The following is a 21,784-nucleotide window of genomic DNA, read 5'->3' on the forward strand; positions in this document are numbered from 1 at the left end:
CAAAAGCAGTAGCTACAGCTGATATATATTTCTAATGAAAACCGGACCAAAATCAGGACCGAGTGCCCTACTTAAGTACTCAGAGACAGTCTAATCTGACATTGCTGTCCCATCTCCCTGTGCCAACAAGAATACTTTCATGGCTGTAAACCAGATTGGGAAATCCAATAATGTTATTGTCTTTGAGTTAGTAAAAAGTCTTGCAGATCATTGAGTCGAACCAGGTTCAGTAAGTACCAGATTGATTATGAAGGAGGGGACAAAGCCAGGAGCAGGAGGTAGGAGAAGCAAGAACAAGTCCTTTCAGTGTTAGCTTTTAAATCAGTTCAGCTACTCACAGCACTGATTCTTTAGTGTCTTAAATAGTTTTGAGGTTACTAGGGTCAGAATTTGAGCATTCTTAAACCCCTGCATTTTTTTTCTAGGCTCCTATATCTTTTTGTTTCATTTTTAATAATACAACTTTTAAAGATACACATTTGTAGTTGAGCCCTGAATTACTGTAGGACACTTCTGTCCTTCAGGCCTGACATATCCTCTCAAGAGGCATGTCTTGTAGTGTTGCAGAAAGTCCCTAGTGGTTAAAGTGGATTCACAGGTTATTCTTGTCAAAATATCCCCAAGCAGTAGACAGGTTTTATTGCTCCATGAGGAATATCTGATTGTATTCCTGAGGTTATAGAAGAGTCGGTTTTGTCAAAAATTCACTACAGTGTTGGAAAACTATGTTCACTGCTGTCTTGAATTCTGTTGAACAGTGTTGTGGCTGATGACCACCTGTATCACACCTAATTGTGGTTTCTGTAATGAGTTTTAAAAGCTCCGTCTTGTCCATATAAAGCCAGAAGCCATCAATATATACTGATATGCTGTTTAAAATGGCTATAAATACTAGCATAATTTCTGTTGTCACGTTAATGAAATGAAAATATGTTTATGCGTTCCAAGCATAGGAACGAGGCACAATTCCTGTGTTGGACAGCTAATAGTTGAAATCAGTGTCATGAAATATTAAGTGAAGCCTGCAAGATCTGAGCCTAATTTTAGACCTGAATATAATAAACAGTACTGGAAGAGGAGTAAAAAGATAATGAGCGTGGAGATGAGTAAGAAAGGCAAGGACAGAAGCAGCAATACTAAAATAAATAGAAGTCTCATAAAGGATTTCACAGGGCTGAAAAGAAAACTAGACGCCTGTGCAGTTTCAGTCTGACCCTCAGAACTGCCTCTCTGAAGGGATCTCCCACTGAAAATCTTAAAATGCCAAGGAAAAAAAGAAGTGATGTGTAGTTTATGTTCTAAAGCAGCACTGTCATTTGCAGCTGGAGTGCATGTGAGGAACTTTCTACTTTACTGGTAGAAAGTAGGAGCTGTGCTGAAGCTACAGCACAAATACAGTGAACCAATACAACAGCATTGACAATTAAAGTGCTGTCAGCTGTAGCGTTGTTGTCCCTTTGAAATATGCAGGTATCTCACATCTGTTGTAGCTGTTGTTTTAGCTTCTTAAAAATCAGAAGGCTGTATACAAATTGTTCATATTTAAGATATACTTTTGGTAGGTATGATTGCTATATGCTTAAGGTAGCTTTAATCTGTTTGGCTAAAAACCAGTGAAGCTGCACTGCTACAGGCCTGGACATGAGCCATCTAAGTCTTCACAGTACTTGAAGACCTTCATGGAAATCTGCACTTTTGTGGCTCGACTGCTGTTAGTTATCTAGATATTTAGTAGCTTATGCCCACATGTATAGCATCGACATTTCTGGCTTCCAGTGTTGGCAGAGAAGTCTTTAAGATTAAATGAATATACTAGATTTGATTTTAAGTGAGCTGTGAAGGATTTTTTTTTTTTATTTGTAGTTGTGCTCTTTTTGTAACCATATGTATAACCTCCTTTCCCAGATCCTTTGAAGAACCCTAGAGCATTAAACCTGAAAGCCTCTTGGATGCCTTGGGAGTTTGTGGAACTCTTGAAGAGCTGATAATGTAGGTGTCTTAGAAAATGAGAAGAATAGGACTAGTCAGAGGCCTAACTTAGGATCTTGGGAACTCAAGTACAGTTTCTTGCTGTAACAGGTACTTTCAGTATAAATTTCAATTGAGTAACCTAGACCTTGTCGACACAACAGAGTTTTGTCCCTTTAAAGAAATCATTATACTTAAAACCCAGGAATACTGCCAATATGGATCCATTCCTTTAAAACTGTTTACTGTAACAGTAACTGTAGGGAGCGTACACTGACTATAAAAAAATCACATCCTTTTGCATCGTAGGGACACCAGTATAAATTTTTTAACATGCCCCACACCTTAGTGTTACTGTGAAATTAATGTGAATTTCACGCATATCAAAGCATCTGCAGTGATTAAATGATGCATGACCATGAGCTAAAGATATACTTGTGAGAAAGATGGTCATAAAAGAGTAAGACTTAACCTGGAAGGTTTTGTTTTACAGTTTTGAGAGGCTGATGTGGCACATGAGAACAGGGCATAAAGCAGAACTTTTCTGATTAATGGAGAAGAGGATGTAAAACATTTGCACAAGTCATAGCTCTCCAGCAGTCTTCAGTTTTATTTTGAAACTGTTTACCTGTAGCAGAAATACATGATTCATCTGAGTTTTAAACCTAAAATTTGGTAGCGTATGGTTCAGTTGTGTCTGCAGGTACAAGGTCTGATTGGCATCCTAAATAACTACCCAAGATGGAGGAGATTTTCTGCTTTTATGTGCTGCTCCCACACTATAGCACATTAATCAATACTACTGCGTGTATGGTTTAATATCAAATTATCTTGCAGTTGACCTTGTGTCAGGGCCTTGGCACTTCTTGGGTTTTAATGCATCCTGCTGATTGTTTTTCAGTTGTGAAGAGCTGCCAATGGCTGCCTTAAAGTTCTCACAACCAAGAAATTTCCTTTCCAAGATAAGGCATTCCAAGGCTTGCAGGTTTTCAGTGTTGCCTCTGCTAAATCAGACTTTGTAGGTAGGAGTGCATGGCAAAATATTGCCATAGCATTTCACTTTCCATAGTAACATCTGCTTTCCACTCTTAATCCAAGAGTTCTTAGCATCCCCTTTATGAATATAAATCACAATATGTGGTTGCAAATAATCACGTTTTTTTCTTAGAACTGAAGTTTTGATTCCTGCAGGTTTTGGGCTGTTTCTGCCATAAATTGGCAGCACAAGTCTCTTATCCAGATCTATTTAGCATATTAGGGTGTCTCTGCAGATTTCATATTGGCTTGCAAAGACATGTTACAAACTTGTGAAATTGTGTGTTACAGAGAAAGTAGCAAACCTTAGGAGAAAAGAAGTATTTGTTCTTCAGAGTGTAAATTAATCTTTAGGCCATGGTTCCCTTAAGCTTCGCTGTTGTCTAATAGCTTCTGAGTTTTCAAAAATTACTAGGAGGCGTTTTTAACATTTAGCCTGTATAGTTCTGACAGCCTACTCCACTTGTAATGTAGTGACGCAAGTGCTAGTGAGCCTGTGCAGTAACACTTGCTAGGAGGTTTAAGTGGGACTTTGTGTGGATGAGGGATGATCCATTCTTCCATAGCTTTGTGTAGTGTGGCCTCCATCTGGGTTAACATTTTTATATCTTCCCTGGTCACCCCAGAACCTCAGACCTGCAGAACATCCTGCAATATTCAGGTAGGGAGTTAAGAAAAGGGGCGTTGCTGGAGAGATGCATTGTCTGATTTGCTTCCCTTTTAGGTGCTGTAGACATTTTGCAGGTAAGAGAATGCAATTTTGATTGCGTTTCCGTTTGCCAAGAATCAATTTATTATTTGCTACTGGAAACAGCCCCAGATGACACAGAAGGCCTACTGCACATTGTGTCGAAAGATTGTGCCTGAACAGGAACAGGGTAGAAACACGCACCATACACATGCGTGCGCCAAAGGTCTGAGGAACATTCTTGTGAAATATGTCACTTACCAAGTGTATTTAACAAAGAATTTTCTGAAAGCAAAACAAGGACTAACTATTTGGAGATCACAGCAAAAGAGAAGCGTGTTGTCAGAAGGGAGGAAGTGGTCAAGAGAAGCCGGGGTGAATGGTAGGGCACTTTACATGATGTGTGAGCAAATGACCACAGCATAATAGTCAGGTGCAGTTCCAGGGCAGTATAAACATTGGCTGAATTATGTACACATCTGTTTTGCAGACTCTGGTATGGGAGAGGTTGGTGATTGCCAAGTGATTTGCCAAAGGCTACCAAATAATATAACTGGAACTAAGGAATTTTTAGTTGCAGTTCCATCTCCCCACAGGAAAGCTAGGAGCAAAAGCTTGCATGGGGATATGAAGGTGATACTCCACAGAACTGGAAGCTGACAGAGTTTAAAAGAGACAATGAATGGCAAGTTATGGGAAATGAAAACAACTTTTACACATGAAATATACATACAAGAGAATGCTTATACTGGGCTTTATGATGAAAGGTCCTTGTTTCAGGGTATGGACCATTTAAAAATAGGGGTTTTCTCAGCATTACCACTAGCAAAGAGTTATTAAAGGCTTTTTTATTGTGGTATAGGATGGTCAAACATGCATAGTGTATAGTGTCGATCTGTCCTGTGGTAAAAATGACACTGCTGTGCCTTGCTTTTACAAAGATTTGACAGCCAGCTATTACACATTAACTGTATCTAGTCCTTCCAGTTTTCCATTTCTCAGAGTGCTTCATAAGAAGAGGGAAGAATCAGGGTACGTGAGGGAACTGAGGTGGAGAGAAAGCAAATATGTCCAGTGTCAGATAATTCCCTTCCACATTTCGTCATGATGATGTGACATTAGTGAGCTTGCTACAAAAACTTGCCTCTTTGCATGTAAGACATAGCTGGATTATCTCTATATCAGCTATTGCCATTTAGCAAGATCAAGTAGTGTTCATCTGAGTGCATAGCATGAAAACGAGAACAGTCTAGCTTGTGTGACGCTGTCCTCAGAACTTAGAATATAATCATTTAGGCTTCCAGTTTTCGAATATGCAAACATTATTCTTGGACTTTTTAAACATAAACTTATTTTTTAAAAATAAACCTTTTAAAATCCTGCTTCAAAGTAACTCATCTTCTGGGTCTTTTGCCAGTGTTTAAAGAAACATCTGCAGTTTTGTATTACTGCTTTGAATTCACGTTAGCTGGAGAACTCAAGAATTCACTGTGAAAAATGATGTGACAAGAGGGTCAAATAATGTTTTAGGAGAAAGGATTTCTTAGAAAAATTGTTTAAAACAGCTTTTATTTGATCTTGGGCAACTTCATCCTTTACAATATCTAACATGAAGTTGATGAATCTCCTTTTGACCTTCTAGCTAACCAAAGGAAAGGTGCTCATTATTTTATGATCCAAATGTAATGAGGAAGAAGAAAAATACTCAAAAGAGGAAAACAAATGCAGAAGAGATTTCTGAAGTTTGAAACCTCATAAATCCTACTTTACAATGGAAATGCAAATGATTTAAAAAAAAATAATTTGCGAATAGCTCAGTCAAATCCTAGGTGAGTCAGAGGGCGTTGTGGCAAAGCGTGAGATCCAGTTACTTTTTTCCCAAGATGCTGGTTAATTGTCTGATTCACCTTTTTGACCACAGGAGATTACTTGTTGCTTCTCATACAGTGTTTCCAATGTAGTGCAGTTGTGGTGGTTTTGTGTTAGTTGTTTCTTGTCCATACAATCTTCTTCAGAGTTTTCTTAAAAGTTGTTACAGTAAAATGCTGGGGATACTGGCAGAAATATGCAGTGCACACAACTGAATCTGATGTTTCCTGTTCCTTTTTAAGCTCTGCTTTTCTGAAGGAGGATGAGGAAGGGTGGGGCAGAGGTTTTGGAGCTGTGTCAGGAGTCAGGGGTGTGTATGCGGTAGGGGGTGACTGCGCTTCAGCAACACTGTGTATACAGTTGAAACATTTGGCTCCAGACCCAGTGGTGAGGAATTCTGTCTTAACATGCTGTCACATTAAAATGTACAGTACTCTTCCCACCTTTTTTTATTTTATTTTATTTTATTTTATTTTATTTTATTTTATTTTATTTTATTTTATTTTATTTTTAAAGAGCTGTCACCAGGTATCAAATACTACAAAAGGTAATATGTTATGAAAACCAAAAAGAGTTAGAATTTAGGAGGTTTTGAAATTTGTCAGGTTTTCCCTTTTGTTTTTCCTGATTCTCAACTCTCTCTTCCCATCTTCATTTGCATGTTACTGATAATGTAATCCTTAAGCTTTTAAAGTTCATTTAGCTGTGTAAGTTATTTTGCCTATATAATTTTCACTGAGTGAACAGGATCTGTCATTTAAAACCTTTGCATTCACATTAGCTGTGGGAGTTTGCTTTGAGAAATAGTTTCTTTACTTTTGCTGCTGCTTCTGGTCACAGAAGTCACCAGTATCAGATGTTTGTTTGGTCTTATGAAAACAAATATGATTTTCTCTACAAATCTAACTTGCTCTCAAATACCTGGCTCATATGGCATCTTGAGAAATTTTGTGGTGTTTACTTACTTCAGTTTTCTACAAGGATGTTGCACATAGTAACAGTATGTAGAGATAAGTCAGATTACTGCACTTGGGCAAAGAACTATCGTTTCAAGCAGAAGTATGGTTAATCTATACACCCTGTATGATTCATGCTAAAGATGGAGGCTTGAAAGAGACTGATAAATTTAACAGGACAAAAAAGAAATCAGTTAAAACTCTCCCTGATAATCCAGCACGTTGTTATTTAAAGCAAACATTTCTTTAAAAAGGCCACTCATCACCTAAGATCTGTTTGTGAAATTACTGATTTGTCACAGCAGAGGCAGTTAAGGATGAATGTTGTTTCCTCAAAATGGCCAAGCCTTAAGGATGCTGTTCAAAATCTAGAAGTTTGGGGTTTTTTTAAGAGCTGAACTGCCAAAATTTGTGATTGCAAAAGAAGAAAGTACCTCTTTTCAGCCAGTCAGCTTTTCAGATTCTTTAATTTTCAATACTCTGTTCTTTGCTTCAGTCCTGACTCATGTAGATGTGTCGGTGTTCCATTTGGTTTTTAGGAGCTCTAGGTGTATTGAAGACATCTGCATAGCCAAGTATGGACTCCACTAGCAGCATGTTCTGCAGTCCCTAAATATTTTTTAAGACCTGGCTACCTTCCAAGCTTTAGACTTGTTCTCAGACTCAGTGCAAATGAATTGAAGCATCGCTTTCACATGTGTACAGATCAATATTCGTATGTCTGACTCTATGGTAGCCATACCTTAAAAGTAGTTCGTTGTTGTAAAGTAGCTGCTCCTAGATGTCAGTTTCTATCTCCAGAGGAAAGACCGACCCTGACTAAAATAGGATAGTAGCCTCTATGCAGAGGGAGGTCCCTCTGGGGACTGTCCCCCAGGCAGTAGGATTAGAGGGAGCAGGGCTATGAAGATGCCACATGCTGTGAAAATAAGAGGATGCCATATATTTTGTAAAATCTTCACAACCTCCTTTGTGTTTCTCTGAGAAGTTCTGGACATAGCTGCCTTCCTGTGCATCGGTTGCATGCCTTTGGTAGTCTGATGGTTACTGGGAGTACAAGGTTTAGCACTGAGAAAAAAGGAAAGTCTCTTTTTCTCAGACTGACCCCTTATGTTGCCTGGGGAAGCACTACAGAAGGGCCTTGGGAGAACAGTAATTCGTGTGGGAACTGCTGGGGCATGCTGAGAGCAGATGCTATACAGAGGTTTGTTTCTCCCTCCTTGTTCCTCTTCTCCCTTCACATGCAGGTCATGGTTTCTAAATAGGAACATGAGTTTCACGTACATGGTAACAGTCTTCCAAGACATTAAGATTGTAACAGTCAATAACTATCCACATCTAGTGATGATAGGACAAAAATGTACCATCTTAATTTGATGAGAGTAAGACACCACTTAGACATTAGGGGAAAGCTTTCTAGCTAAACGGGAGTGACATAGTGGACCAGGCTTTTTAGGAAGTTTGCAGAATCTTCTTTTTAAGAACAGAGTGGGTTAATGTACATATATTAATACTACCTCATTGCTGGGTGACCTGCTGAGGACACTGTGCCCATGTTTCGAGATTTCTGCAATTGTAATAGAAGAAAGGAAAAATCAAGGAAGATATGTAAGAGAAGATACAATGGTGTCAAATTGATAGTTTGGAAAATAACTTTTTACAGCAACATTTTGGAGGAATCTGAGCAGCACAGAGTGGCATTTTTGTCAATGGCGGAGAAAAAGATACCACATGAATAAAAGTCTGAGTTGATCAAAGCAAAAATCAGGATTAGTTTAATGACTGCTGTAGTAAAGAAATTTCATTTAGAAAGACCCAGCAAGTTCTAGAGGCAGCTTTTGTGTGGAATTTAGGAAGAGGATTTAGTAAAAAATTTTGCTATTATTCATGCAGATAGTAAGATACAGATGGAAGCAAAGTAATCTGCAGCAAGAAGTAGCTGTACTGATGATTTGGGGCTCACACAAGTTATAAAAAAATATAAGATGAGCTGTTCTATGGAAGAAGTAGTACAAGAAATGTAGCAACTATTAATTGTAAAAAAACCTCGTAAATTGTAAAAAAACTCACTGTAAAAACCAGAAGTTTTGAGCTTCTATTAAAGCATGGTTTGTGCGTAAAAATCCTTTTCTGACTGCATTGGGTGGTTTGATAAAGTATCACCTATCTCTATGAACTTTGGCTTTCTTTTGGAAAACAAATTCCTGGGTAGATTGCTAGAGCTTAGCTAAGGTGAATAGAGGAGAAGAGTTGGCATGAAGTTTATTCATCCTCTACCAGCTGGTAAAAATTCTCAAACCTGTTTCTAATTCAATAGGAAGAGTTCTTTTGTTCATGATAGCAACTTAGTGCCTTTCACTGGCCATTTCTCACTTTGTGTCTAAGGCTGTACTCATAGAATCATAGAATAGTTTGGGTTGGAAGGAACCTTAAAGGTCATCTAGTTCCAACCCCCCTGCGATGGGCAGGGACACCTTCCGCTAGACCAGGTTGCTCAAAGCCCCATCCAGCCTGACCTTGAACACTTCAGGGATGGGGCATCCACAACCTCTCTGGGCAACCTGTGCCAGTGCCTCACCACCCTTATAGTGAAGATTTTCTTCCTTGCATCTAATCTAAATTTACCCTCTTCCAGTTTAAAGGCATTACCTCATGTCCCATATCTACATGCCCTTGTAAAAAGTCCCTCTACATCTTTCTTGTACGCCCCCTTTAGGTACTGGAAGGCTGCAATAAGGTCTTCCCAGAGCCTTCTCTTCTCCAGGCTGAACAACCCCAACTCTCTCAGCCTGTCTTCATAGGAGAGGTGCTCCAGCCCTCTCATCATCTTCGTGGCCCTCCTCTGGACTTGCTCCAACAGGTCTGTGTCCTTCTTATGTTGGGGGCCCCAGAGCTGGATGCAGTACTCCAGGTGGGGTCTCATGAGAGTGGAGAGGGGGAGAATTGCCTCCCTTGACCTGCTGCTCATACTTCTTTTGATGCAGCCCAGGATATGGTTGGCTTTCTGGGCTGCGAATGCACATTGCTGGGTCATGTTGAGCTTCTCATCAACCAACACCCCCAAGTCCTTCTCCTCAGGGCTGGTCTCAATCCACTCATCACCCAGCCTGTATTTGTGCTTGGGATTGCCCTGACCCACGTGCAGGACTTTGCACTTGGCCTTGTTGAACTTCATGAGGTTTGCAGGGGCCCACCTCTCAAGCCTGTCAAAGTCCCTCTGGATGGCATCTCTTCCCTCCAGTGTGTCAACTGCACCACATAGTTTGGTGTTGTCAAGATGCGACTCAGATGCCTATTACTATATTTTTGATTCCTGAATTTAATAAAGGTTGTGAACCATGAGCAAGGACTGCAGTGTCTGAGATAAGGATTCCTTTCAAAATGCTGTTCTCTTCAGAATTAACAGCTTGTCTGCTTTTTTCACCATACTGCAGCATGCGAAACTGGTGGGTGGGCTGCTTACATGACATGCTGTCGTGGTTTAAGCTGGGATAGAGTTTTCTTCGTAGTAGCTGGTACAGCGTGGTTTGGATTTAGTGTGAGAATAATGCTGATTACACACCGATGTTTTAGTTGTTGTGAAGTAGTGCTTATCCTAAGTTAAGGATTTTTTAGTTTCCCATGCTCTGCCAGCAAGCAGGTGTACAATAAGCTGGGAGGGAGCATAGCCAGGACAGCTGACCCGAACTAGCCAAAGGGCTATTCCATACCATAGAACATCATGCTCAGTATATAAACTGGGGGGCATTGGCCAGGAGGGGCAGATTGCTGCTTGGGCATTGGTCAGTGGGTGATGAGCAATTGCATTGTGCATCACTTGTATTTTCTTGGGTTCTATTTATCTCTCTTTTTTTGTTATATTCCTGTTGTTGTTGTATTTTCTTTTACTTTAGTTATTAAACCATTCTTATCTCAACCCATGAGTTTTACTTCTCTTCCCCATCCCACTGGGAGCTGGGAGGAGTGAGCGAGCAGCTGTGTGGTGCTTAGTTGCTGGCTGGGGTTGAGCCACACAAAAGGTGCTATTACAAAAATACTGTGCATTTTAAACAGAGTAATCAAACTCTAGGATCCTGAAAGGGTAGATGAAATTCTGGTAAATTCAACCTTTGAAGCAGGGGTTCCAGACCTCACATAACTCATAATAAAGATAACTATTACTTTCTGTTGGGCTTTTTTAAATCAAAACATGGAAGTGACTTTTTTCCTAGGCTTATTCAAAACTGTAACTGTGACTTTTTAGTTGAAAAGCCTTTACAGAATTATTATTTAACTTGTTGTGTTTTAATGTGTTTCTAGATAGAGAACGCTCCTTGGACTATAAAGCGTTTTGGGTGCAATGGCAGATCCCATCCGCTGGGCCCGATACCGTTGGCAGCGACTGATATCTACAGAGGGCAGAGAAGGTAGCAGCAGCAACTCAAGTAACAAGTGCTATCAGTCATCAAAAACTACTGGCAAACATAGGACAGTGATACCCTGTTTGGGACATTTTAAGGAAGAGTATGAAAAAGTATCAAAACTGTACATGAACAACAAAATACGGACTACTAAGTATACTTTATTGAATTTTTTACCACGGAACTTATTTGAACAATTTCACAGGTAATGAACTCCTTTTTGATTGTGGTAACTCTTCTGAAGTGGAATCCTTTTATTTAAATGTGTGTGTAACTATATAGATGGGTATTAAAAAATTATTCTTCCTCCTGACCTGCTTGTCACTTTTGAAAAGATCTCTGTTATTTGGCCATAGTCTCTTGAGTATCATCAGCATAGGGCTATCCTTTTATCCATAGTAATGATGTAATTTCCACTAACTCTGTTCTTCGGATTACTGAAATATTCTTTACTTGTGGAGCACTGCCACGCAGCAATCTGCAGTAGGATTTTAATCTAATTTTCTGCAAATGTGTTTCTCCTCTTCCCTCATTTCTTCCTCTGTTGCCAATTTATTTTTATCCTCCTTCTGCTTGGAGGACTGCTGATTTGTAAAGTTATGCAGGGAGGTTGTAGGATGGGTCCCTTTTAAAAACGTCATGTCACCCAGGAGGTGATAAAATTAAGTTTAAAAGACCTGGCAATTTGAGAAAGTGCAAGTTCACCAAAGCCTCACTAGAAGACATATGCCTGGAGGACAGTTTTGAAAATACAGGAAAATTCTTGGTTTCTGCATCTTCTGATCATGCATATTAAGCAACTGTGCAGCTAAGTAATCTATTGACTGGAGAGAGAAAACAGAGTTCTCGATACTTAGTTTTTAAATTGCAGTTGGGGGTGAAGAAAAGATAAATTACTGCTAACTTAAGTGTCTATATAGCATGCAGTGGGGGAATAAGGATGACTGTCTGCTAGCACAGCTAACTCCTATGTTTTCTCTTTGTTTCAGAGTTGCCAATTTGTATTTCCTATTTCTAGTTGTCCTCAATTGGGTTCCTCTGGTGGAAGCCTTCCAAAAAGAAATTACAATGCTACCTCTAGTAGTGGTTCTGACAATTATTGCAGTGAAAGATGGTCTGGAAGATTACTCAAAATACAAAATGGATAAACAGATAAACAACTTACTAACCAAAGTATATAGCAGGTAAGACAGAACAGTCTTTCCGGTTTATTGTTATTATTTGATTATGAGTATATATGAAAAAGTTGTTGATAAATCTTTTGGTTTACTTTCTGGATACCTAGAGATCATAAAATAATTTATGTTGGAAGGAACCTCTGGAGGTCATCTAGTCCAACCCCCTGCTCAAAGCAAGTCTAATTAGATCAGGTTGCTCAGGGACTAGTCCAGGTGAGTCTTGCTCACCAGTTTTGCTAAATGGATATCAAATTAGTATAAAATTTGCTGAAAAAGATTATTCTTTGGTTGAGGCAAGAGTGTTCATGCATGAGTTTGTACTGTATTAACCAAGGTAGTTTGACTAGTTAAGCATTGTCATACATAGCATTTATTTTGAAAGATGTATTTTTATTTCTTCTAAAATCACTGTAAGTATCATGGAAATTCAAGGGTTGCTAATTTACCACAATATTGGTACAGCTCACTAATGGTATCAGGATGTACTCATAATGTAATAACATTTCCCCAAACAGAATGAGATCATTTTCTGTTTGAGTGCATCATAGTTTGGTACAAATGTTAGCATCTGTTCCACAGTGCAGGACTGCAGTATTACAGACTGTGTGTAGGTGCAGGTCTGGAGTGGAGCGTGCTAGTAGTGAGAGGTTTGCTGACAGGCAGTTATTATGCAGGGATAATAAGAAGACAGGAAGGCAAACTGATCATATTCTAAATTAACTGGCAAAAAACTTCTTTTAGTGCATAGCAGTGGTGCCCACATAATTTTTCTTTTTTACCTGTCACAAAAGGATCTTCTGACACTCATTCAAAGCCTGTAAAATACAAAGATAAAGGAAGTATTGTGAACCCTTTTGCTTTCTTGCATGATCTGTGGTTATGCAGGGAAACAAGTATTTTGAAAAATGTCACTTTTCATGTGTTGTAGTAGCCATCATAACTAGCACTTGTAGGAGAGGATTGATTGGCAGTTAGACATCTTAACAAATTCAGTAAGGTCTGAGCAGTAACATACGGTAGTTGCTGTAATACTAAACCACATTTAAAGCTCCCTCTTTTCATTAAAGACACACCTTTTCCTAGTGAAGGCAATACACCAAAAATAAACATTTCTAAAATCTTAATATGCTAGCTGGTTATGCCAAACCCTAAACTCTGTACTGTAGACATGACCTTAATCAGCCCATGCAGCAGGTTGGCAATCTGGTACTACATAACCACTAAATATATTGTGATATTACTCAGAAGATGTAATATCCAGCTTTCTGGCATTTACCATTCTATATTGGTATTTTCAGAGCTAGCTCATAACCATAGAAAAAGTCTGGACTATCATTTTGTATCATCAAAGGAAAAACAAACAGCTTTTTGTTCTGCAAACATGAATATATATAGCAGCTTTCCCAGAAACTTTGTATTGAACCTATAAAAAATTTGAGCTTGAAACAAGTAAGTAATTGGGCTATTAGAGAAGATAAACCTTTTCTTTCTTTTTCATGTCTGCAGAGAAGGCTTAAGGGAGAAGCAGGGTTATTTCTGCTATAAATTGTCATGTACCCTGAAAGAATTCATTGCCAGAAAGCTGAAGCATTCAATACCCATATTCCTGAAAACTCTGTTTTACTTGCAGTCTCATACCAATGTCAATGAAGCAGCATTAATTTCTGAACTTGTTTTCTTTTCTGGCTTGATTCCTTCCCTGTCACCAAAAATGTGTAACAATCAGTGGCCATATTAGTCATGTGTAAGAATTCCTTTTTGTACCTATAAGTATTTAGTTTTTGTAACTTTTTTTTCCCCCTAAGTTTCTTTATCATGAATTATTTTACATAGTGTAATCTGATTTTAAAAATAAGCTTGGAGGCATGGTTCAGGAGAATTAAGTCTTACTGGTACAAAAATGATTGTTCACTACGTGTGAGCTGATTTGTCTTAAACTTCCATTAATCTCACATTAGGATTTGTAATTTCTGGTTTAACAAGAATCCCTTAGAAATTGTAATGATTCTTCCAGTGCATGCATTTAATCAAGCACAGTCGTATCAATTGTAAACATGATGAAGAACTAGCTAATGTTGAATACAATTTCCAGTTATTTTCTTACTGTGCATTTGTTCATCTGGAGAAGTTGTGCATGCCATCTGTATAATTTTACTTACACGTCAGATATTGATACCTACTTGGCTACTGAGACAACTGCCCGATATAATGGCTTTTCTTGGTATCTCAAAGTAACAAAGCAATAGTTGTCATGCTTGAAAGATGGTAGGCCACCTGTTTGTATCTGAAGATAATATGCATGAAGCATTTTCAGGAACTCTTGTGAGGTTTGCATTTATACAGTGTTCATAACAGAAACTAGTTTCATGGTGCTCTGTTGTCCATGACAAAATGTGCCAGTCTCCGTGCCTTCATAAATCTATCTGAGCAACTAGATGCTAGTTCCTGTGCTTTTTTTGACAAATCTGATTTTGCCCCCACTCCCACCCCCTCCCCCACCATTTGCTCTTGCTTATAGCAAATGTATGACATCCATAGTTTCAGAGTTTTCAGCCTGCTACTTTTTGGAGTTCTGGAATGTATCCATTTGATAGATCAGAGTTATTGTATTTGGCCTTAAATACACAGAGCCTGAAGCTGATTTTTCCAGGAAGGCTTATTTCTGTCTTGAAAACATGATAAAATAAAATAATGTTGCTTAAAATGTTTGGGGAGTTTTTTTCTGTGTCATCCCTCCCTTGTGATAAAACATAATCAATAAATGATAAAATGTCTTAATGTTTTGTATTTCATAATTCGTTGCTATGATGTTAATACTTAGTTATCAAGTCCTTGTGCCTTTTGAGCAAGTTACCATTTTAAAGTAGTAGGATCTTATTTAAATAGCCATGAATCACAAAGTATGAAGGCACTTCTGTTTGAGCATCTGTTAAAATCATGTTGTTGGTGTCATTTCAGTCTAGATCTGTGATGAGGTGATTATGATGGAAAAATCCATTTATGCCCCCACTGACCTACTACTAAAGACAGTTAAACTTTTTGTCTGACTTTCTGCTGAATTGGGTAAAGAATATGCACATGATCCATCCTGCATCAGCAGCAGGATGGGTAACTTTGCTGGCTGATATATTTTTCTTCTCTTCCCTCTTCTGCAGACCTCTCAAATATATTTGTTTCATTCCAAGCCTTGCATCTAGATGTGTTATAATTACTGTTCTTTATAAATGCATGCTTATGCAAATCATTGTATATATTTGAAATTCAGATATAATTTCATATCCAGTTTTTCTTTATGGAATTGAGGTCTGAAAAGAATAATCCTTTCTACAAGATTCTTCCTTACCTTTGGCTTTCCTTTCCTCTCCCAGACTCCAGCCTGGCAAAAAGAAAGTGGGACTTGTCCAGGTGCATCAAGAAAAAAGAAGCATCATACACTTTCAGTCCCACGTTTATTAAATAGGTAGTGATTTAAAAGAGAAATATGGCTTGGGAGGGTGTACTCTGCTGGGTAAAAAACTGGCTGTATGGCTGGGCTCAAAGAATTGTGGTGAATGCAGTGAAATCCAGTTGGTGGCCTGTCACAAGTGGTGTTCCCCAGGGCTCAGTATTGGGGCCAGTTCTGTTTAATATCTTCATCAATGATCTGGACAAGGGAATCAAGTGCACCCTCAGTGAGTTTGCAACTGACCCCAAGTTGGGCAGGAGTGTTGATCTGCTTGAGGGTAGGAAGGCTCTACAGAGGGATCTGGACAGGCTGGATTGATGGGCCAAGGCCAACTGTATGAGATTCAAAAAAGCTAATTGCCAGGTCCTGCACTTGGGTCATAACAACCCCATGCAATGCTACAGGCTTGGGGAAGAGTGGCTGGAAAGCTGCCCGGTGGAAAAAGACCTGGGGGTGTTGGTCAACAGCCGGCTGAATATGAGCCAGCAGTGTGCCCAGGTGGCCAAGAAGGCCAACGGCATCCTGGCCTGTATCAGAAATAGTGTGGCCAGCAGGAGCAGGGAGGTGGTTGTTCCCCTGTACTGGGCACTGGTGAGGCCGCACCTGGAGTGCTGTGTTCAGTTTTGGGCCCCTCACTACAGGAAAGACATGGAGGTGCTGGAGCGTGTCCGGAGAAGGGCAACGAAGCCGGTGAAGGGTCTAGAGAACAAGTCTTATGAGGAGCGGCTGAGGGAGCTGGGGCTGTTTAGTCTGGAGAAAAGGAGGCTGAGGGGAGACCTTATCGCTCTCTATAACCATCTGAAAGGAGGTTGTAGTGAGGTGGGTGCTGGTCTCTTTACCCAAGTAACAAGCAGTAGGACAAGAGGAAAAGGCCTCAAATTGTGCCAGGCGAGGTTTAGATTGGACATTAGGAAAAATTTCTTTACTGAAAGGGTTGTCAAGCATTGAAACAGGCTGCCCAGGGAAATGGTTGAGTCACCATCCCTGGAGGTATTTAAAAGACATGTAGATGTGGTTCTTAGGGACATGGTTTAGTGGTGGACTTGGTAGTGTCAGGTTTATGGTTGGACTCGATGATCTTAAAGGTCCTTTCCAACCTAAATGTTTGTATGATTCTATGATATTTGCTATCTCCTGAAGGCTGATCTTAACACTGGCAGCACAGACAAATAGGTTTTCATAGTTTTTCATTAAATACGTGGTAGTTAGAAAAAATAGAGAGATGTGAGAGTACCAGCATTTTTCTTCTTTTTTTAATCTTTAGTAAATAGTTACTTCCAGGGTAAATCAAAGGGTTGCTTTGTTGCAAAATCTTTAATTTCCCAATACTTCCATGGTTTTGCAAGCTCCAGTTTGCTTTGAAAAATTCCTGTAGAAGTCAGTGGCAAAAATTGACAACTTTTGACGTGATATTTTTCTCTTACTTCGTTAGTGATGCCATTGCTTGCTTTGTTCATGAGCTTATTTTGTCTTGCTTACCTTTCTGTTTCCATCCTTTCTCTAACTCTTCTAGATTCAAGTTGGCTGTGGAGGTAATTTTCTCCCACCTCCCTTCTGGGTTCTCATATCCTTTCCATCCTGTTTGGAGGGTGATGTAAAAGGGTGCCATTGTGGAGCGATAGGGCATTCTGCTCCGGTTGGTGTTGTACCCTAAATGGACTCACTTGGCCTTCATAGCAGGGTAAATTGGCCTACACAAAAAGTTATGCTGATGCAGTTTTCAATACCTGAGGGTGTAGTTCTAAACAAACAAAAAAAAATCACTAGTTTTCAGCTTGCTTAATCTCCTGAATAGATTTACTTTGTCAGCACCTTTGCAGTTATCAAAGCTTAAGTCATACCTTCAGTAGCTGAGAGTCACATCCTGTTTCAGGAAATCTTCCTTCCCTTTTCCTGTTTACGTCTATTATTAGGTTGTTTTTTGTCAATTTAGTTCAGAAATTTTTCCTTCAACTCTTTACTTTTTTATTTTCAAGGAAATATACTGGTATGAAAAGTTAATTCCTGCAGTGTTGTTTGAATCCATCCATCTTGTGATAGGCCTGGCTGTAGCTTTGTCCTGGTTTCAGCTGGGATAGAGTTAATTGTCTTCCTAGTGGCTGGTAAGGTGCTATGTTTTGAGTTCAGTATGCAAAGAATGTTGACAACACTGATGTTTGCGGTTGTTGCTAAGTAGTGTTTAGACTAAAGTCAAGGATTTTTCAGCTTCTCATGCCCAGCCAGCGAGAAAGCTGGAGGGGCACAAGAAGCTGGCACAGGACACAGCCAGGGCACCTGACCCAAACTGGCCAACGGGGTATTCCATACCGTGGGACATCACGTCTGGTTTAGGAACTGGGGGGGGTGGGGGCAGGGAATCACCGCTCAGGGACTGGCTGGGTGTCAATCGGTGGGTGGTGAGCAATTGCACTGCGCATCATTTGTACATTCCAATCCTTTTAATATTGCTGTTGTCATTGTATTAGTGTTATCATTATCATTATTAGTTTCTTCTTTTCTGTTCTATTAAACCGTTCTTATCTCAACCCATGAGTTTTACTTCTTTTCCTGATTTTTCTCCCCCATCCCACTGGGTGGGGGGGAGTGAGTGAGCGGCTGCGTGGTGCTTAGTTGCTGGCTGGGGTTAAACCATGACAAGCTTTAATTAAGTTTTACATGCTTGCTTTTGTGCCAGTTTTCCATCTGTGTAGAAAACTAGTGATGAGCATCTTAAGGAGAAAGCAGATGTGGCTGATATTGGTTTAATTTTATGTCAGCTTTTGTTGCTTCCTGTTTTTGCTTTGTTTGCAGTTTGAAAGCAATATAACTACCTCCACCTTATCTTCACTAGAGAAATTGTCATCAGTACACTGATTAATTGTGTGGGCTTTGTGCCTTCTGTTTGTAGACCAGCATTTTCAAAAGGGGACTGTCAGATAACGCAGGTCTGAAAGGTATGGGTGCAAAGCTTTATACAGGGAATATTTTTCTGATATTTTCTTTGTCATTAGAAGTGTCTATTTCTATTTTACTATTTATCAGAAGCATTTTACACAGCTAGCACTTTGATTAAAGCTAGTAGATAAGTGCCAGTCTACACACAATGGCCATGTTGTAAAGCTTGTTAGCTTATGTCTGCACTGTAGAAGCTTAGGTGCACTTCCCAACTCGCTGGTGTGAGTCTGTTTCTCAGCCAGCTTAGAATGAGATGCAGGGAAGGAAGCAGAACGTGGAAGACAGCCCTAGCACAGCCTGGACTATACCCTAATCTAGACGACTGAGAAAAGAAGACTGTGGAGAGCGCACGCTCCTCTCTTTAAACATACCTCTTGGGTTAGTCTGTGTAAGGCAGAAAAGCCAGGCAGTCACCGAGGGCATTAATAGTTCGTGCAAAAATGTACTGCACCCAGACCTGTGCAGTGTTTGCAACAGCAACTGTAGGTGTGTTTCATCACCCATGTTGCAGGAGCCTACTACTGTGTGCTAGCTTATCAAGCACTCCTTGTTGCTTATTACCGTGCATCCATCCTATTCACGACTCTAAACTTGATTGTGTTTGCAATAAACTGCTGTGATTACATAAAAGGAAGATTCTTCATCTCATCTGAGGACAGAACAGCAGCTATAAAAAGAAAGTTGAAAGCAGTTCAAACTTACATACGTCATGCCTGGATATTTCATATTAATAAAGAATTTCAGCTCAATGCTGATGGGCCTGAGCTTTTATTGACTTCCCTAGGTATTATAGAATCTTGGTACCTTATGTTCAAAATTAATGGAAAACATATTTTAAAAGCCTGTAAATCCAAGTATTTATATTCAGAGCATCAGTGAAGGGGTTGCTGAATATTCTTTGCTTACTGGTAGTTGTTCATCATCTTGGGAGACAGACATTTTTGAAAGGCCCTGTCAGAAGGGAAAAAGATACGCTGTTCTTGGCTGCATAATTGCAAGAAAAAGTGGTGACCCAAAGAGAAATCTGAAAACACTGTTTGTTTTCTTGGAATAATGAAAATACAAGAAGCAAGTGGGCTGAATTTTAAATAGGGCTAAAATAATTCTGGGAGAGTGCCTGAAATGTAATTCCCAGAAAAACAGGGCTTGGACCCCAGAGCTGATTCTTTGTAATTATATTCACCTTAAGCTAATAGACTATCTCATCAGAGTTTATTTTAAAGACTTGGAAGCATAAATTAACTATTAGAGTAATTTTCTAGTTACAGTGTGTTTGTCTAAGCTTTCAGTTTATGCATTTATAAAAATTACTGTTTTTATCTGTATTTCAGGAAGGAGAAGAAATACATAGATGAATGCTGGAAAAATGTCAATGTTGGGGACTTCATCCGGCTTTCACGTAATGAAATAATTCCTGCTGACATGGTGCTGTTATATTCTAGTGACCTGGATGGGATCTGTTACATTGAAACGGCAGGCCTTGATGGAGAAACCAATCTAAAGCAGAGGCAGGTGGTGAGAGGATATTCAGAGCAGGTGATAATTGTGCATTTCTAGGGGTGTGAGAAAGTTGTCATGACAGATGGTCAACTAAAAAAACAACCCAGCCCTCTAGACTGCCTAATTCTTGATAGCACAGCAATCCCCATCTGAAAACAAAACAGCTAGGTAACATAGTTCTAATTCATTGCTTGAGTTATTTTTGAGCAAATCTTTGCACGTTCACTTAACCCAAAGAAAGAGAGATCTATTTCAAGTAATATAAGCCAGTAAAAATAACTATCCAGGTAAATGTCAAGAAGTCATTTATCGTGCGTATCATGTCATGGGTAAGAAATTGTAGTTTTTTAGAAGGGAATTCTGTGGTGTATAAAGACCTAGAGAGAGGAGCAGATACCATCTTCTCTCTTTCACTGTTTTTTTCATATTGCAAATGTATTTTTAGCTCCAATTCTAGTCCTTCAAGGATTTATAAAACCTTTGGAACTCTTACAATTTTTCTGCTACAAGCCTACTGTGAAAAGTATTAACTGAGTCATCTCTCCTTTTCAAGACTGAGCATCACTGGGTCTCGGAGAGTTTACATGTACCAAGCAGTGGTGGGAAATAGGTAGATCTGTGCTTTTCAACCATGGAAGTCACATGGTTAAGGCTTTATAAGTAATTCATAAAAGCCTTTTCGGATACTGAAGAGATGACTGCCATTGCTTTAATACCAGACAAATAAACTTTATTTAGTATTATACCTAGTGGACAAAATGCTGGAGGCCAGCACAAAGAAAATGATGTCAAAAGAACAGAGACTCCTGGCATTTCTGCAGCACACCTGAAACTGAGTTCTGCTGCTGAAACACCATGCTGATAACAACAGCAGGGAGACTCTGTGCTGTCCATAAGAACAGACTGTTCAGTCCTCTGGAGATAAAATTACCTGACCTGCCTCTGAATTGTCAGCAGTGGTGAGGAAGTGAGGAGGATTACCTTGTTGTGCATTAAGACTCCCCTGTTACTTAGCAAGTATGGGAATACCAAAGGCATGATGTGATATCCAGGAGCAAAGCTGTTTCTTATCCCCTTACAGTCACATGCATTCTTAAAACAATAAGGCAGAAAGGACTGTTTGATCTTTCTGTATATACATATCATTATGAAAGGCAAAATTCAAATGGTTCTACAGGCTTACATCATATTGAGGTGGCCCTGATCTTATACCAGCTCCTGTTACCAAGATCTGACTTCAGTCTCACTCAAGAAAGAGACAGTTTTCTCTGTTTCTAGAAAACTTGCACCAAAATGCTGAGAAGAGTCATACTGTCCAAAAAAGGTGACAATTCCTTCACCATTTAAGACTTACTTTAAAAAAAAAGTCATTCATTGTAGGATCTTCTTGTCAGGACTGCCTGGTTTCTGAATGTAGAGCCATGGTCAACTTCACAGACCTTTAGTGCCCTGCCAGCTGAGTTTCAGCCAGAGGCTTTGTCCTTATAAACTCAGGGTGAATAAGACTGGCAGTGCTGTATAAGAGGCTGACTGCCTGACCTCTCCATTTCTTAAGCTCAGAAGAACAGCAGTAAACTACATCAAATTAAACAACATCTGAAGACAAGGACTAGAAAGACTTAACCTATCTGCAGGTGTGTTATGTCCCGCTTCTTTGCGACTGAGCAAGTAGAAACACAATGAAAAAGGTTATCAGTGGGGCACCTGTTCTTGCACTTAGGATTCCTTTAAGAGAAGGCAAGGAAAAATTAAAGCATGAAACAGGAGCTGAAACTCTTATAGTCTAATTTATTTTTTGGCAACTTAGAATA

The 21,784-nt window shown here is 39.4% G+C and overlaps 1 protein-coding gene across 5 annotated transcripts in view; it reads left to right on the forward strand.

The window, feature by feature from the left end:
- The window catches only part of ATP10D (ATPase phospholipid transporting 10D (putative)), a 58,995-nt gene that overhangs the window by 2,367 nt on the left and 34,844 nt on the right, over positions 1-21,784 (forward strand). For 3 of the 5 annotated variants that reach the window (XM_075025271.1, XM_075025297.1, XM_075025280.1), the window contains exons 2-4: positions 10,816-11,121; positions 11,906-12,100; positions 19,805-20,009. In XM_075025271.1, the coding sequence (XP_074881372.1) occupies positions 10,856-11,121; positions 11,906-12,100; positions 19,805-20,009 (666 nt within the window). In that variant the 5' untranslated portion in view covers positions 10,816-10,855. The remainder of the gene's footprint in view (positions 1-10,815; positions 11,122-11,905; positions 12,101-19,804; positions 20,010-21,784) is intronic. The other 2 variants (XM_075025287.1, XM_075025307.1) reach the window with 2 other exon arrangements.

Source organism: Buteo buteo, chromosome 1, assembly GCF_964188355.1.
Source record: "Buteo buteo chromosome 1, bButBut1.hap1.1, whole genome shotgun sequence".
NCBI lineage: Eukaryota > Metazoa > Chordata > Aves > Accipitriformes > Accipitridae > Buteo > Buteo buteo.